The sequence below is a fragment of the Oryzias melastigma genome, linkage group LG18 (genome assembly GCF_002922805.2).
Source record: "Oryzias melastigma strain HK-1 linkage group LG18, ASM292280v2, whole genome shotgun sequence".
NCBI lineage: Eukaryota > Metazoa > Chordata > Actinopteri > Beloniformes > Adrianichthyidae > Oryzias > Oryzias melastigma.
In genome coordinates, this window is record NC_050529.1 from 8,254,082 (window position 1) to 8,272,506 (window position 18,425).

The window sequence follows — 18,425 nt, forward strand, 5'->3', positions numbered from 1 at the left end:
TGACCTTTAATTTCCTTCTAACAATTAACTAGTGTGACTCTAGATTAACTATTTAATCATAATTTTGCTCAAATATCTGAAAAGTCAAACATCTAAACAGAAATGAACAATTCTTTATTAACTAAAAAAAACAAATAAATAAATAGAGCTAGAAGCCCATCATTAATCACATTTTTCGTGTTTTTTCTTTATTTGATTTCAAAGACCCACAATTAAGTACTAATGTACTAATGTAGTCAGCTGTATGTCCAATTTAACCTGTTTTACTTAAAATGTGTATTTTGTAGTTCAAAAGCGTATGGAAATAATTTTTTAAAGTATCATTGTAATTTATTAAAAGCATAAAGAAATGGAACTGTCTTGAATCTGCGCAATCGTCAGAAAAAAACAAAACAAAACAAAAAAAAATACCTTCCCATTCATAAAAACAGCCCTTCCATTGTTCATAAAATGCTTCATTCCTTCATGAAATCATCTCTTTTGGCCTCATTTAATTCCCTCTATCAACATAAATAAAATTACCATTAAATAAATAGCATAAATCCACATTTTAACAAGATTGTATTAAAGAAAGACACGGGTTTAACAAAGGAAAGCTATCATATTCGAGGAACACTTGAAGGCATCCGTCTCACGCGAGCACCTGAACGCACCGCAGGAGCATCACAGCAGCGGGCGGGAAAGGAGGAGGGAGAGGAAGAGGAGGAAGAAGCTCGCCGAGGAGAGGCAATGAAGAGCATCCGCGGAATCTAAAGCCATCAGACGGGGACATCAGCTCGTCTTCCCGCCCTCGTTCCAGCATGGAGGAGAAGCGGCGGTTCCTCTGCGGGGTGGTGGAAGGTGAGAGCGGCCGGCTTCACCACCGACCGAGCCTTTAGTCTTTTATTTCATCTTTTTCTCGAGGCTTTATTTCATAAAAACACCACACAGTTGGCCTCATTCTAAAGGCGTCACACTTGAAACCGTAGCAGCTGTTATAAATATATTAATGAAGGCAGGAAACGACTGCGTTGAAGCTCTGCTTTGATGGAAGAACTGGCGGCCATTGACATTTAATAAACTATATGCTCGTTTCATACAATGGTAAGAATATTAATTATAACAACGGAAATTACAGTTATAAAAAAAAGAAAATAAGATTGTTGAGCCTCAGTGGCAATACAGTAACAATGATGATGCAGAAAATCAACCTCAATGCGTTTATTATGATCTTTTAAATGATATAACTATTTTTGGACATAAACAACAATAAAAAAAGAAATTTTGAATATCTCATCGTTAAAACAAAAGAAAAAAAGATATATACATATTTTTGCACATAAATTAGCTTCTTGTGTGAACAATATAGCATCTTTGTGCGCACAAGATACCATCCTGTCCGTACAAGATAGCATCTTAGGGCACACAAGTTAGAGTTCTGTGCGTAGAAAATAGCATTTTGTGCATATAAGATAGCATTTTATTCACCCAAGAAAGCATTCTGTGTACACAAATTAGCATGTCTTGCTCACAAGTTAGTATTCTGTGTGCGCAAAATGCTAAAAAGTGGCAATTTATATTCAATTATTTCTAATGTCATGTAAAAAGTAGGAATAAACAAAAAAAAGTGATTTACAAATCATTTATTCTGGTTCCTCTAACCATAAATGGGGTTTGGTATCACTGCCAAATTCATGAATGGACATGAAATCAATTTTAAAATTCAAAATTCTGTTTAATTATAAGTATATTAATTCAATTTTGTAAATGTCAATGTTAAATCTGTTTATTATCTTCTTTTTTTAAACTATGAACTTTTACTATGTTCAGTCACTGGTTTGCACATTTTAAAGTGTGTAGTCATAAGTTTGGCCATTATGTTGTCAACAACATAGAAGGGTTGATCATTATCAAATGGAAAGCATGTGTAGCTCTCTGTGTCAGCCGTATTATTGGCAGATCAAAAAGAATATTGAATGAAAACACGCCACACAAATGGTGCCAAAGAAAGCGGTGTAGCTTGTTGGCCGTCTGTTGTTTTGGTTTGTCAAGATGAGCTGAAAACTAAAAACCCAGTTTGTGCTGATAAATAAAATGGTATGTTGCAGCTTCCATGTGCATTTTATGTTACTTTGTATTTTTATTGCAGGAATACATGACTAGTGATAGTGCCACATTGTTTTGCCAAAGACTCTGAATCCTCGTGTATTTTAGAATAAGTTTCTATGATTTACCAATTTTCTGAATTCCTATGCTTCCTCAAACCCAAGAGTTTTATAACGTCATAGAATTTGGCATCCAGCAGAGGCATTAATTGGGTTTGTCTCAGCGGGGAGCTTTCCACAGGAACAGTAGGCAGGTTACACACATTCATACGTGCCAAAATATTCAAAGTCCAAAGCACATCAGTGAAAGAACGCAATCAGTGTTGGATGTAGTCCTCACTGACCCACTTAGAGCACACGCTCGGCGCAGACTTATTCACAGACACAAAGGACCGAAGAGGGACATCAGAGTTGCTCCCGTTTCTAAGAATAGAAATTGGGATGAAGAGTGTGGCCGCAGCTGAATTATGCTTCTGCCAAGCGCAGCAGGGATGTGGCCAAATATGTAAAAGATGTTGCATCATTTTGTGTGAGCAGAGAATAACAGCTCTACCAATGAAGAAAGCAGATGATTAAAAAAAGACGATGTAGCTTAATCAGTCCATATTTTTAGAATTTTCTTATTATTTTTATACTGTTATTGACAATTGTTATTTTTTAAGCAAAATTTGTGTCTTGCATGTTTGAATTGGCTTTATTTCTGTTGTGGATACATACCTTTAAGCCTTCGTCGAAACCGACCTAATGGGTGAAAAATAGGCAAACCTGTACAGGACACAGAAGTGACCCAGACAAAATATTACAGTCGTAAATCATTCTTTGAGCCCCTAAAGGGAAATTTTTCATGTACATGTTTTTCTTTGGGTATTCTGTGAGTGGCAGGCCTTAGAGAACACTTAAACATCATGCGAGGGTAAGTAAAGGGGAAGTAGGTGAGATGGAAGTGTGTCTTACAGATTTTCTACGTTTCCAACCCCTCCAAATCCTGCAATTTGTACAAGGAGTTCTGTTACAAAACCATCAGACAGCTGATTCCATATGCAGCAGGTTTATTAACACAGCTAAAAGTGCACAAATCTAATTAAGGTCAGGCAGGCAAAGTCATCAACGGGCATGGGAGCATCAGAGAGTAACCAGATTGGTCAGGGTCCAAGCAAAGGTCAGGGCAGGCGGCAAACAAGCAGTTCAGGTCAGGAGGAAATGCTCAGTATGCAGGCTGAGTGGCACAAACAATACTTCGCACTGAGTGTGGTCTGAGCAGTGCTTAAATGTTCTGTGGCTGATTGATAGATGAGACTCTGGTGTGGAGACATCCAGACACTGTGTGCTGGAATTGAGGGAGATTGAGTGCAGTCAGTACTCTGGAGTTAGATCCAGCTGATTACCACAGGGTGGAAACAGAGCATTGGTTCCTGACAAGTTTGTTGATGCCGTTCACGTGATAAGTGCACACTCGCTTTGTGAAGCCGAAAGTTAGAAATTTGACACTGAAAGTGTAGTTTATGTGGGGAATCCTACAAGCTATCAAAAGACACTTGCACATCAGCTGCACACTTGCGCATTTGCACACAGTCAATAAGAGGCCTGTATTCACACCTTAATAATGACTAGCAAAGGTGAGCACTGATGATCTCATTCCTGCATGTTTTCCAACATGTTCTAATTGACTGGACACACCTGTACCAGGTAATCAGTCATGAGTAGGGCTTGGATATCTGGAAATCTTGCCGACACACCAGCCCTCGAGGCCTGGAATTGACCACCCCTGATAGAATGAGGTGTAAGTGTACCAGATCACACCATCACTTGTACATCATATATGCTTGCAACTTACAATATAGATACCACACATATGACTACTGTACTCTCCATTTTCATGACATCGCTTAAGGTCCCTGTATGAATGTTACAGGAACTGGAAGACGCACCTGTCTTAAGATGTACTTGCCCCTCTCTATGACCCTCCACAGACTCAGACAAGCCAAAAAAGAAACATGCAGAACCTGTATGGCTCAACCCCCAGTAGGGATGCATTTGACAAAGGCTTTAGATTCTGCATTTGTACTAAGAAGAACATTTTTCTGCAGGATTTTATGGAAGGCCATGGTCGATGGATCAGAGGAAGGTTCTCTTCCAATGGTAAGTGTGCCTATTTTTCCTAAAAACCAAATATTTCTAACATTTAAGCTTTTAGAGTTGTTGGATTCATATTCACACTGTGAGCATACGTTGGGTGGAGGTCATGTCTGCAAACAAAGTCAGTTCAGGATGTATAGACAATAAGCCCTGTGGGATAAGCCCATATTCAAGATTTTTATCTGAGCGCCAAACTAAAAAGAAAAAAAAAATTACGGATGCAGACTGACTTCTGAAGTAGGGAAGGCTCAATCTCAGAGCTGAGGTTCAGCCATGGGTGACCACTTGAAGGGAAGCAAACATTATTTTTGGCAGGTCAAAGGATAAGAAGTGGGGGACTGAAGTGGAATTTGATTTAGGATCTAAGAATTATGTGTATGCTGAAACATTATCATATTACAAATATGTTTAAAGAGAATTTAGTCTTCTTTTGACATTTAGTTAGCATCTTCCTGTAGACCATTGGTTCACAGTTTAAAGACCACTTTGGTAACAGAAAAGACTGTCAGGGTAAAATCTTTGCAAATATACTGATGCAACAATAAAACACAAAAAGATTAAAAACAAATAGCATTGATGTAAAACTATCATTAGAAACTAAGAAAGCTGAAATATGGAATGATGTGTTCTAACTTCTGTGCCGGGGATTTCAATCTCACTATAACAAGAGACAAGACCATCAAAACAACACTAACCGTGGTTCTAACTCATAATGAGCAATTGAGATTTCTGGCTTTTGATTGGGATCATAAGTGGCTATCAAATTAGCATCTGAAGTTTTTGTCTGCTTCACTGTAAAAGTATGACATATATTGTACCATGATCTGGGTGAATGCCAAATTCTGATTTTGTTTTAGGATATGGATTAAAAAGTGATAATGAATGTCTAAAAAGGAAGTTCAGGTTACATAGTTCAAATGTTCAGTATCACTGCACTGGCCTAAAAGCCAGTTGGTATTCCATTTATTAACATGTTTTAAGCTAACAAAACAAAAACAAAAAAGAATACATTTTTCCATAGTTGATCACAACAGCAAGACGGTGGAAAACATGAGGGATTTTATATCGTCTTGCTTGGCGAGTTTGATAATTGTGTTTCCTCATCGGCCATTCATTTCTGATAATGCACACCTCGTCGGGCATTATACCTGACTATCATGCTTATTTACAACACTACCTGTAAGTCCTTTAGGCATGCATTTTTAGAGGTGCATATGACTTACAAAAATGTTCAAAAAGTGCCAGACTTACTGGCAGAAAATGACTAAAACCACTTAGGAGAGAACCCAAAAACAATTGAAAAATGTCTAAAGTAAGGTAAAAAAAAAAAAATTTGAAGGGAAAAAATTAATAGCATAGAGTCAAAAATGTAATGAAAAAAAAAAAGAAAGTGATTAAAACGGCTGCTTCAGACTCTTATTATGGATGTATACATTACAAAGTCCACCACATCTTTGATGGTCACCTACTTAAAGTTGGCGTTTAGATTTCACGTCTTACCAGACTACAACATTACTTATAGATGTGAATCCTCTGTAAAACAAAAATTATATTTACAGGGTGTTCATTTAATCTATTATCTAAAGATACTCCAACATCCACCTTTTTTTTATCACCTATTCATTAAAACCTTTAAAATTTTTGTCACAAAACACCATATCTCCTAACTGTCACCTCCGTTGTAAGTTGATTCCTTGTTGGGTAGGCTACATTTTCATTAGTTTTCTCTTTTCTGACAATAAGCAACTGTCACTTTCATTATGACTCAGCTTCCAGCTCCATAAAAAGCTTACAAAGTGACATTTAAGAAAACGTGTAGTCATGGGAAATAAGGCATGAACAGAACAACAGAGTGACTGCGTAGTTTCTATCTCCCTCAGAACAGTAGAAGTTTTCCTTTTATCACCTTCTATTCAGTTTTATCTTCTAACTGCTAAAATCCAATTTAAAATATTTACAGAAACGTCTGAAACAATGATGAATAAGCACCGACTTCTTCTCTGAAGGACCAACTGGGAGTGATTAGACTTCCAAACCATAGCAGCATGTAAATGTGTGGGCTCCTGCGAAACAAGTTTTTTTTGAGACTCCAGTGTGGGTTGAGAGTACAATTCATATGCTAAGTGTTGCATAAGTTTGGCAGCTGTGATTGTGTTTTTAAGGTGGGTTGGAGCTTTGTGGAGGAAACTAACATTCCATCTGTCCGAAAAATGTTGCTTTCCGAAGAGGACAAGAAAAGACCTGATTAGAATCCTAAGCCTGTTCATGGTTGTAGACGTGTGCATGAATGGCCTCCGATCCAGTTCCCGTTTCTCTCCGACTACTATGCTGTATTTATAATTCAGGAGCTCATTTCCTGTAACTGAGGGGGCTTTGGAGTCTTGGGATCAATACTGTGTATCTATTTTCTCTCAGCTTGTTGTGCTTCTGGTTTCTGATTCCTCGGCTCATCCCTTCTTGCTCATCTTATCTCTCTCTAAACCCTAATTTGACAAGGACAAAGTTATGGCTTCAAAGCACATTAAAGAGTAATGAACCAATTTTTAATTACGGCCTAAAACACCTATTGTCTCAGTAGGTTAATCCTGTTTCATCAAGTAATTTCTAGGCCTCCTTTTACCATTTGCGGGCAGTTTTACATTTTTAGCTTTGGGCCAAAAACTGACTTGGACCCTGATTCTGGTAACTTGTCTTGTGTTTTATCAACTCCCAACATGTTTCATTTCTGTTAGGATGCAGCTGTGGGGACTGAACACCTACCTGTATGGTCCAAAAGATGACCTGAAACATCGACTGCTGTGGAGAGAAGTCTATTCTCCAGAAGAGGAAGGTTGTCCTTTTTTTTAAACAGCCAAACCATTATTGTATGTGCATACATGTTAAGTAGTCAAAAACAAACTAGTGTGTAAAAAATATCTAGAATCTATTGGAAAAGGCTTGTTCAAGTAAGATTCTTGTGTGGTGCATAGATCCTAGATTCAGCAGTTTTTTTTTTAAATAAGACTGCTTTTATGATTTTATTTGTAAAATTTTCTAATTTGAGCAAAAATATTTGCTCCAGTACTCACCAATGTTCATGAGCTCTGAGTCATGACCGAAAAAACGATGTCCCAAGTACAAGTGGCCAAAATGAGCTTCCTCTGTAGGGTTGCTGGACGCTCTCTTAGAGTCATCCGGAGGGAGCTCCTTCACATTGAGAGGAGCCAGTTGAGATGGTTTGGGCATGTGGTCTGGATGCCTCCTGGACACCTCCCTGGGGAGGTGTTCCTGACATGTCCTGCTGGGCAGAGGCCCCGGGGAAGACCCAGGAGACACTATAGAGATTACGTCTCTTGGCTGGCCTGAGAATGCTTCAGCCGATGGAGGAAGTAACCATGGGGGAAGTCTGAGCATCTTTGCTTAGATGTCCCGACTGGCATCACATCCATGCCAAATTTTATGCTTGTACTACAAAATGCACAATCATTCTAAATCAGACTCTACTATTACTCATATCCTACAATGCTCATGAATGTGTTTGTTACTAAATTACCAGTAAATTAAGCTGCTTTTTAGAGAGGTGTGAAGACATCTTGTCTAAATCTAAAGGCTACTTGACAGAAAGAATAACAAACTAATGTGTTGAAGTAATTTAACTAGACGTTTATTTTATTTTATTTTTTTTAATGCATTTCATCAATGTTCTCCATTCGACCTTCTTTCTCTTTCCTGCAGGTCAGTTGCGCACTCTCATCGTGGAGGCCCAGTCCAGAGGCCTGCAGTTTGTTTATGCACTCTCTCCCGGTCAGGACATTGTCTTTTCCTCATCCTGTGACTTAGCTTTACTCAAACGTAAACTTAGACAGGTGTGGTATTTATTTTCGATGTACTTATCACACAACCCTTTCTTGAGCTCCATTTAAAGCTATCTTCCTTATCTCAGGTAGCAGACCTTGGCTGCCAGGCGTTTGCGATCCTCTTCGATGACATCGATGCCTCCATGTGTCAGGCTGACAGCGAGGCCTTCGCCTCATTTGCCCATGCTCAGGTCACAGTTACCAATGAGGTTTACCGGTTCCTTGGGGAACCACCAGTCTTCCTTTTCTGTCCTACAGGTAAGGTTTAAGTCAAAACATGACATGATTCAATCAGGCTGGTTTTTCTGCATGCAATGGTATTTTCTGCTTCTCTCTCCCTCTCTAGAGTACTGCAGTTCTCTGTGCTCCCCAAGTGTGTCCAAGTCTCCCTATCTGCAAACAATTGGAGAAGACCTACTGCCGGATATTAGCGTAATATGGACGGGTAGATGTCAAAAACTTAAAGTTTAACCTCTTAAGAATACATGTGTGGACATCACATGTTGGGTTGTATTACTGCAGTAGTTATTTATGCTTAAGTAGGACCCTGTGACTACATAGGTAAAGGGTTAGCTCTGTTTGGTATCAGCAATTTTCATGCACAATCACACATATGCTAAAATACAAATAAGCCTTCAGAGAAATTCTTACTCCTCCACAAACCAAAAATGATTAATGTGCACATCCACCCACACGCCTACAGAGAAATGCACATCCCATTGCTCTCTTCGTTTGAGCTAATGCCTACAAATGTGTGGCATTTTTCCGCATTTCTGCATCAGGAGCTTCAGTGATTGTGTTCAGCTCTCTAGGGCTCAATGATTTTTAGTATTCCAGCTGTTTCTAAGCCGAGAAAGGCTTTCTGAAAGCATTTCTGAGCTGAGAAATCCAGGTGTCTGATATGTGAAGCATTCAATGAACCAAACTGAGATGCTAGATTTTTTTTTTAACTATTAACAGTTATTTCTGGTGCAGATTCCAGTTTGAATTCTCAAACTGTGAGGTTTTCCCATTCTCACTCCACAGGTAGCAAGGTCATCTCCAGGAAACTGTCAGTAGACGGCCTCGCTGAGGTGGAGTCTGTCCTTCAGCGCCCCCCGCTCATCTGGGACAACCTGCACGCCAACGACTATGACTCCAGACGTCTCTTCTTGGGGCCTTTCAAGGGCCGGGAGCCTGAACTCAGAAGCCATTTGAGAGGCCTGCTTCTTAATCCAAACTGCGAGTTTGAAGCCAATTACATCCCACTGCACACTCTGGGAAGCTGGCTTAGAGCAGGGAAGGAGGAAACAAAAGGTGAGGGGTTTGGTTTACTTATATTATGTGTACTGTATAACACCTCTATATGCTTGTAGGTCCTTAAATATTTTATGAGATCGTGTTGAAGCTCTGGTTAAGGATTGGGATATAAATGCAAGAAAAATATTGATATTATTAGATCGAAGAACCCTTTGTGTTCATGTCTGTTGTTTAGACTTGTAACAGAGAGTGATATGTTTTTTCTAAGATGCTCTGTGATGTTGCTTGTGATGCAGATGAGGAGTTTGAATACTGTCCTGATAGAGCTCTAACTGCTGCTCTGCACGACTGGATGGAAGAACTCAACCAACCTCTACTAGCAGGTACCAACATCATAAAAAATGGGGACTGGTGCCTTTTGCATATTAAGAAACTCCTTAGCTATTGCCTTCTCATAACTCTGTCGACTTCTTGATTAAAGGTCGGCAGAACATAAGGACGGACCAGCGTGGCTATGTCCAAACGTCACGCTGCAAAACTTCTGACCGCTCCGAGCGTCCATCTACATTCATAGGGACTTCCGCTGTGGCCAAACTTCCAGTCTTCCCACTGAATTCCTGCTCCCCTCCCTCCTCGCCCACTTTAGAGGAAAGGGAAAGACAAGTGGGGGAGAAGACGAGATTGAGCCATTTAAGTCAACAGCCTCTTGGATCTAGGCCTGGACCACTCCCAAGTGGAGGGCAGGGGCAGAAGGCTCAGAGTCGGGGAATGTGCGGCGGAAAGGGTTTACTCAGTGAATCACAGGTTCGGCTGATGGTTGGTTTACATTACCTTCCCCATGAGCACGGCCCGTCGGCTCAGAAACTTCTGCAGGATCTTACTTGGCTGAGGACAAACTGCCACCTGGTCAGTACCAACGGCAAGAAGGCACAACCGCAGAAGGTCAGGAAAACATTTACATTTATTTCAATGGCGAAGTTTGTAGTAGAGCTCACAATACTCTATGATACTGTCAGGTGGAAGAGTGGCATGGACGGGCTTCCAGGTTCCTGTCTCTGTGTGAAGACATAGCACAGCTCCACTGCAGCGTGGTGGGCGGGGCAAACAGGGCTGTCCTCTATGACCTTTACCCTTATGTGTGGGACCTCAGAAACACTGCTCTGGTGGCAAAGGCCTTTGTATGCTGGCTAGGTAAGGACACAGTAAACCCACTAACCATTTTTAGCAATTGTGTGTTTACTCTTGCAAATCTTTATGAGCTTACATGCTTTTTCGGCTGGTTTTCTCAGACCAGTACAGAAGTAAATCTTAGCAAGCTTTTTGACCTTATTTAAGTTCCAACTAATTGTAATTTATCAAATAGAAGAGCCAGCGATGGCGTCATTGATCACACAGTTAAATGGTGGCCATTTCTTGAAAATTAACAGCTGTCAGCTGTGCTGCTAAGTGATGTAAATTTTAGGGCCACTGTTGTTCTAGAGACACTTTATACCGATAATAGACATTGTCTTGAAGTTGAGTTATGACAACTGGACTTGTCTGTTGAAAACATGGATTGAGACACTATTTTAACCATTTTTATTACTATGTTAGATATATTTTCTGTGTTTGTGCTCTTGCTCTGGCAATTGATTTGGTTAGCATATAGCCTTTTTTGCTTGACGCTGTGATCCAGGTTATCAGCAGCAAATAGGGCAATGACACACTGACTGTATTAAATGTATATACGTCTTTGACAAAGGCTTTTGCATACTTTCCTCAGATGGACGAGTGCAGAGTGATAGCTCTGCTCTTGGCTCCTGGAAGAACTGCTTTCACTGTGAGTGAGCATAAATAATTTTATATAATAGTAATAAAAGTTGCAGGCATTATTTCTTTTTAATTGATCCTTCTAACTGTGTTTAAAACAGCTGTGCTTCCAATATTTAAAAAAATGCATGAAGTGTTTCAGCACTGGTATAAATGTTTTAATTACCTCCTTCATGTTTGGTTTTCTGCAGTCTTATAGCTAGATTTTCACTGTACAAAATTCTTGTCTATGGCAGGGTGTGGGAAAACTACAGGAGCAGACTTAATGGGCGGAGACTCTGAGCCGTGGGTGTTTAAAGGGGGCTTGTCCGGGGATGTGCAGGTATTTAACATGCTCATTTTGGTAAAACCTGTTTTTCTGCCGTGTTAAAAGCATGTATTTTTGCCTTGGCAACCAAAATTCTTTAAATAAAATATAATGTTTTGTGTGTGTGCTTTACAGATGCTTCTCCCAATTGGCAGTTGCAATGAACTCTTTACTCATCCTCCGCCTCTCTTCCCTACCTCTCGTCTTTACAATGTCAGGCCATACCACAGCAAAGACAAGGTTAAAAAAAATTCCTACCCCTAAGCACTAGCAAGGTTATTGTTTGTTAAGATTGTCAAGAGCTCAAATCGTATCCAGCATTGTTTATTGTGAGATTTTTGTACTGCAGATGCTCATAAACCCCTTTTTGGAAGTCAAAAGTCTATTTTAAAGTCAAGTTGGAAGTCTTTGGTCAGATACCAGGCTGTTTTTGAATCAAGTCTCAGGTCTTGGTTTTAAAGTCAAGTCTAAGTTCTTTATTTTCAAATTAAGTCTCTAGTCTTTGTTTTTGAATTAAGTCTCTAGTCTTTGTTTTTGAGTCAAGTCTCAATGTCTTTGCTTTGGATCAAGTCTCAAGTCTTGTGTTTGGATTAAGTCTCAAGTCTTTAGTTTCAAGTTAAGTCTCAAGTCTTTGTTTTTTGATCATGTCTCAAGTCTTTGGTTTCAAGTCAAGTCTCAAGTATTTGGTTTTGAAGTCAATTCTCAAGTCTTTGTATTTGAATTAAGTCTCCAGTCGTCCTGTCTGAGTCAAGTCTCAAGTCTTTGTTTTTAAGTCAAGTCCCAAGACTTTTTTTGAATCAAGTTCCCAAGCCTTTGGTCATATGTCCATGAAAATCATAACATTTTTGTTCAAGGAAGAAGTGTGACTAACATGTTAAGGAATTTGGTTCTTATGTTTCATGTTTGTCATTCCGTGTCAATTTTTATGCAGATTTCGTTGTTCATTTGTCAGCTGTCTTCTCAGACATTTTGCAGTATTTAGATATTTTTTAACAGAAGTTCTGGCAATAGGTAGAGGGGCTTTCTAGTGACCTAATTGACAAAATTTTCATTGTTTTGGTTTGTAATCTTGCAATGAGAAAGACAAAGAGTAAATGTTTGCATTCGCAGGTGGAGTTGTACCGTATGGTCCGTCAGTTACATCTAAGAACTCAGGGGGGCCAAGAGTCCAGCATAGCTCACCCAGATGTCATAGGAGACAGGTTTGTCAACATATGAATTTATGGAGAAAAATGATTTTTTATTGTACACTGCTCTTGACAAACTTGATGTGTTAAGGGTTAAAGAAAAGTATCTATTTTTCTTCCTAGATGTCTTGGCCCATGCTTGGCGTTAAGCCCCGAGTACAGCTTCATCCTTGAAGATGAGTTAGGTGTTTGTGGCTGCGTGTTGGGCATTTTAGATGTTCGCAGCTTTGCCAAGAGGTGCCAGGCCAGTTGGATACCCGCAATGAGGGACAAATACCCTCCCAAAGGGAACAGCACACACCCAAACACACAGGTGAGTAAAGTGGTGGATAGTTTTCACTCAGGCAGTGCTTTTCTATTGATTCAAGAAGATTGGGCTATCTAGGAACCAAACCTTCAACCAAATCGCTGTGAGTTGACTACTCTTGGTAATATCCAGAGCAGAAACACATTCAAGATGTCTTAAGTTTGACAGTCACTGACAGGCCACCACCTGCTATTGCCCTATCAAGGGTTTTCTGTCAAAGATTATCAAAAAGATAGTAGAAGATATTCATGCTTATGATGAGCAGCAATAAACTGTTCATAAAAGTAGAGAGAAGCCCATTGGTGGTCCTCAAGATTCCCCCACCTATTTGTTTTCCAGCTATATCCATGTCCTTTATGCTGCTGAATACCTGGATCAAGTGATTCCAAGTTCTCAACGACTGATTAGCTGATCCAAGTAATCAAAACTAAGCTGTTAGAAGTAACTCTTCATACTGTCTTTGAACTAAAAGCACATGGAGCCAATACACCTCACTGTGTTGTGTAACCACTAGATGGCGTTTAACAAATTAAAGCCTGTTATTTTCAAAGTAAAACTTTAGAACTTGACAACAAAAATTACACATTTACAATTTGACTACATCTGTTTTTGGGGTCTGTGAAGCATTTGAAGTGATATTTACCTCTTAGATTAGAAACCAGTGTTAATCAAATAACATCTAAGCACTTCTGTTGAAGTTAGAGGTTTTAATGAGGCACCCACTGCTGATGAAGTGTTAATAACTCATTATGACAAACTCTTCAGCTGGAAAAGACAGAAAGCCAAGAAAAACAAGTGTGAAGCAATGGGAACAGTCAGATGCTAACAGTCATTCTCTGGATGACTACCATTCCTTGTCAAGCCACAAATGTTAAATGAGTTTTCCATGCTGTTACCAATGAATATTTGAAGACTACATGTTCTGCTTTATTGCAATCCATCAAATCCTAGTAGGCAAAATCTTCACAAATTCAAATATTATTTTCTATAGTAACCTCCCTGGTTTATTGAAAGCACATTATCTGTTTAAAATAATCAAGTTAAAAATGCCTTAAATTAGACACTGGGATGTATATCTTCAGCAACATTGTCAGGAAATCTTCTTTTCTTGTTCCTTTGCGAAGGACTTGATCCGGTTAATTGAAGAGGACCAGGGCGAGTACCCAGACTCGCTCCTCCATCACTTCCCCTCGCAGGTGCGTTTGGATGCGCTTCCAGAGCTGGTGGACGTCAGCGTCAGCCGAACCCTTCTCACCGCCCTCCTCACTGCACTGAAGGCTAACGGTGAGGGTCTTTTACTCTGTCCAAGTCAGGAAAAGGCGGGGCTATTGTTACCGTCATTGAAAATGTTGGTACCGCCAGCCATCAGTGGTTTGAGAAAGTGAAATAGCCTTAAAAAATAATGGAATTTCACTTTAGAATAAATAAACAATACTTGAGATAAATTATCTAAGTAATTCAGCTCACTATGAGGGAACTCATTGTCTTGAACTGAGTTTGCAGCAATCTTTTTTATAGATAAAGTTTGATTTGATTTGAGCAAAAAGCACCTTCAGTTATGCCTTAGTTACAACTGTCCTTATGGTATATATGGAGTGTCTGGAGGCAAAAAATTGGAAAATCTGGACGATGCTTTTTTGACTTTTTTTCTAAAATAAACTGGAGCTTTTTGTTTATTTATTTATTTGTTCGTTTCAGTTAGAAAGTACACTACATACAACCTACTTAAAGAACAGGAGTAGGATGAAGACCGGGTTTTATAAATCCCTACCCCATTCTTATTATTTTACATGATACAAATAGATGAGTAAATGAGTGTTGATAATCAAAACAAACACAAAATGAAAATCTTTAATAATAACAAGAATACAAAATGGAACACTATGTTTACATCATGCTGTATACAAATCAATCCTTTTGTTTTTACATTTAAACTTAAAACAAACAATACTTAAACACTTTTTCAGGTCATTTTCTAAGGATTTCCAAGGAAATAGTTATTTGTTTAAGTGCAGTTTATACTTTAGGTACTTTGAAGTCATAATTTCTATGGCTATTTCATTAATTTACAACAAAAAGCTTTTGTAAACCATATGGCAACATAACATTTTTGGCCGTAAACATGACCAGCAGTGTCTGCAAAGAACATAAATCACAAAATGTGATTATTCTTGACTTCAGAAATAGTTCAGAGGTGTGCTCATTGTATGCAACATCTGTAGTATTTTTTTTTGAAAACTTATTAAAGGTTCGAGGTTTGATTAATAAGAATTACCCCAGACTTCCAAACAATATGAAAAATATGATAAACTGTGTCAAAGGCCTTCTTTAGATCAATGAAAAAAACAATTTTACGGTTTTTATTGTCTAATTCTTTATAATACTATTTACAGTAATTTTCAATAATGCTAAGGCAGTTGAATTAATATTTCCAAAGCTAGAATGATAGTCATTTTGACTTTCACTTTTTCACTTTTGACTTCAATGGTTGAGATTCAAAAGGGATTATTTTATGTTTATTACATAATGCCTGTTTCTCCCTTTGTTAAGCTCCCTAACTACAGGATCTTGATGCTCCAATAACTTTATGCATTCTGACATACAAAGTATCCTCTTTATGTTGCGCATGCTGCTATCAGTATTTCTTTTTTTGTCCATGAGTTAAGTAAAATAATTTGTATATTACATTTGTTTACAGAGGGCATTTTATAGGCGAATAATGACCGACTAGACACTTTCTGCTTCTAGTTCATTCTTAAACTTGTACATTATTGACCTGCTTGTGCTGATAAAAACAAGCTGGTAGATTACATTTTGTGCTATCGATGCGTTTCCTTGCGCAGGTTCTCAGGGTGTGTTCTGCGAGGTGCAGCCGACTGACCGCCAGAGGCTGGAGTTCCTGACAAAACTGGGCTTCCTGGAGATCCTCCGAGGAGAGGCCAGGAGCAGAGAGGGGGTGGTGCTAGGGAGGCTGCTGTAAAACCACAGAGACATTAGAGCACTCACACAACACGCACACTTAAGCCCTTTTCAGACATGAGATATGTATAATGCTTTCATCAGTCTGTTACCGGGACAGTCATATCATCGTTGGTTTATCACAGCAATGTTGATCATGCAATTCTGCTTTTACAGTCATGTTGACGGAAATTTTAATTTTGGAATTATACTAAAACTAGGTAAATTCTACATCCAAAGCTAAGCAAAACGTCAAACAGGTCAAATATTTAGTTCAGTTCCCAGATTTTTCTAACAAAAATCACTTTGACATTAGGAATGGTGAGCATCTCTGATAAAACAGGCCAATAAGTGCAAGGAAAAACGTGTTCCAGTTAGTTTCTCTCAAGCTCAGATATGGTAGACAACCAGGAATCAGGATAAACACAAGAACTGTTAACAAAAAAGCACATTATTAGTATGTTTAAGTAAAACTTAGAATAAACTTAAAACATGGTTGCAAACAAATCAAATTGATTTGTAGGTCTACATTTCGGGACATTAAACAAGTGCTTATTGGCCCTGGTTTACTCTTCTGTACGAAAATTTGACTGCAGCTGCTAAGCATGGGGGTGTAGACTTTATGATATGGGTTTCGTTCCTCTTTTAGCATTTTATTTAAGTATGTTGCACAAAAATCTACTTCCAAAAAATAAAACAATCACTTAAAAAGAGATATGCAATACATTTCAGTGGCTTGATTGAGATGTTTTTGGAAGATCTTAGTGAAAATTAAAATGATTTAATGCAATGATAGTAAATGACGGTCACTGAGAAGCAAAGTTGTAATTTTTGTGACCAGTTTTGAAAGACTACTTTTGATTTTTTTTTTTTTTTTAAATGATACATTGTTATTTAGAGCTATTTTCTTTAACATGACTGTATGAGAGCCCCCATTAAACCCCCATGCCCTCATCCCATCATTTCAGGTTGTTTAAGGATCTGTAAACATGATTCTTCTCAGTGTTTTTACCCTAAGTCCACTTTAGATACACCTTCTTTTTTTATTTAAAAAAAGGTACCAGTTTAAGTCAACCTGCAGGTTTGTCTTTCTAAAGCTGACTCAGCAAAATGACAATTAATTATACAATAAAGCTAGTAGCAACTTAGTCAAACTGGAACAACACAAAGTCCCAGTACATGTCTGAAGGGGGCTTTTAAAAACTAAAGAGACAATTCAACAGAGTTGACGTTAAAATGTGCTTGTAAACACCAAAAGATGCTAAAAACACATCATGCAGAGTAGTGTAGGCACATCGTAACTTTGCAAAGAAGCAGAAGTCTTAATTTCTTTCATTAGGAGGGGAAATGCTGAGGCACTGCTCTAGTTTTCTGAATATGTTTGGCATCAATCAAGAAAAACAGAGATTTTTAAGGGCAATGATCATTTTTCAAGATGTTTTTTTTATATATATGATGATAAGCAATAGGGGCACTTCAACACTGGGTTTGATTTGCACTAAAGTTTCCTTTTGTTTTCTTTTAATACATTTTTAGAGCATCTTCATATTTGGAACTTTTTTTAAATCTGGTGTGACAAAGGTAACAAAGGTCTTTGTTTGCTTTGGTGCGGTTTACAACAGTGGGATTGTAGTCAAACTACAGCAAAACAAGAAGAAGTAAATGAGAGAGACCAAGTAATATTAGCATTATGCTAAGTTTAAAAAAATGATCACAGAGTAAATCCAAAGGAGCTTAAATAACAAAAAAAACTCAAATGTCCCATTTGTAAATTTGTAGTGAGGAGTCGCTTATAGATATGTGGGATTAGTGTTGATTAGTATTCTGTTGAATATGGACTATATCTTCAATAATTCTTTCGGTTCATGTAAGAAAGCAATGACTCGAATTCAAAACACACAAATGAAACAAAGTTTTATTTTTTTATTCAATAAATGCCCATATAGTCATATGAGCTGTTTTTGCTGTATCAACCATTTAAAGGGAAAAACAACTTTTATATTTTGCTTTCTTTCAGATTTTTTTTTTTATTTCCAATGCAATTTTACATCACATTCTAGCCTCTTTGTTGGTCATAATTTCCTTTTTTGTTATAAACATGTTTTCTAATTAGCAATCTTTAAATGTAGTTCAGCAGCGTCCAGATGCCAGAGCAGAGCCAGATGTGTTTGTTTACATGCATGAAGAACAGTAAACGTAGATGTGACTATTATACAGATGTGACCATGAGCACATCTCTATTTTAACCGCATGCATTTAAGAAAAAAAATATTGGCCTTTTCTTATCAATGATAGATGTAAAGATTTTAAAACCATTAAAAATTGCAAGAATATGCATGAGTCATCTGCAAAGAAAATGCTTTTTTTTTTTTAAGAAAAGATCATTTTTACATGAACACATTTTCTGCTGTTGACACACCTTCCAAAGCTTCTTGACTGAACATTTCTAGATGGTGTTAGCTGTGTGTGTTCATCTAAAGCCTTAGTCACAACTGCCGTTACGGATGAAAATGGGCAAACCTGGATGGGGAACGCAGGTGGCTCGTACAAGATTTTAAGCTT

General features: G+C 38.2%; 1 protein-coding gene across 1 annotated transcript; it reads left to right on the forward strand.

Moving 5' to 3' along the window:
- The first annotated feature begins 33 nt into the window (after positions 1–33).
- si:dkey-183c6.8 (protein O-GlcNAcase) lies at positions 34–17,614 on the forward strand. The gene is made up of 17 exons (XM_024287655.2): positions 34–840; positions 4,172–4,223; positions 6,953–7,050; positions 7,935–8,065; positions 8,143–8,314; positions 8,403–8,501; positions 9,083–9,352; positions 9,592–9,678; positions 9,777–10,237; positions 10,312–10,486; positions 11,058–11,114; positions 11,341–11,426; positions 11,547–11,651; positions 12,522–12,613; positions 12,722–12,911; positions 14,030–14,189; positions 15,749–17,614. Exons 1-17 carry the CDS (start codon positions 801–803, stop codon positions 15,883–15,885), a joined length of 2,412 nt encoding a protein of 803 aa, XP_024143423.1. The 5' UTR covers positions 34–800; the 3' UTR covers positions 15,886–17,614.
- Positions 17,615–18,425: the final 811 nt, after the last annotated feature.

Bases quoted from the DNA above. Each gene is read 5' to 3' on its own strand.
- si:dkey-183c6.8 (XM_024287655.2), top strand. From the start codon at position 801: ATGGAGGAGAAGCGGCGGTTCCTCTGCGGGGTGGTGGAAG. The intron at 8,315-8,402 runs GTAAGGTTTAAG...CTCCCTCTCTAG, and splicing joins CTTCCTTTTCTGTCCTACAG to AGTACTGCAGTTCTCTGTGC. The intron at 9,353-9,591 runs GTGAGGGGTTTG...CTTGTGATGCAG, and splicing joins AGGGAAGGAGGAAACAAAAG to ATGAGGAGTTTGAATACTGT.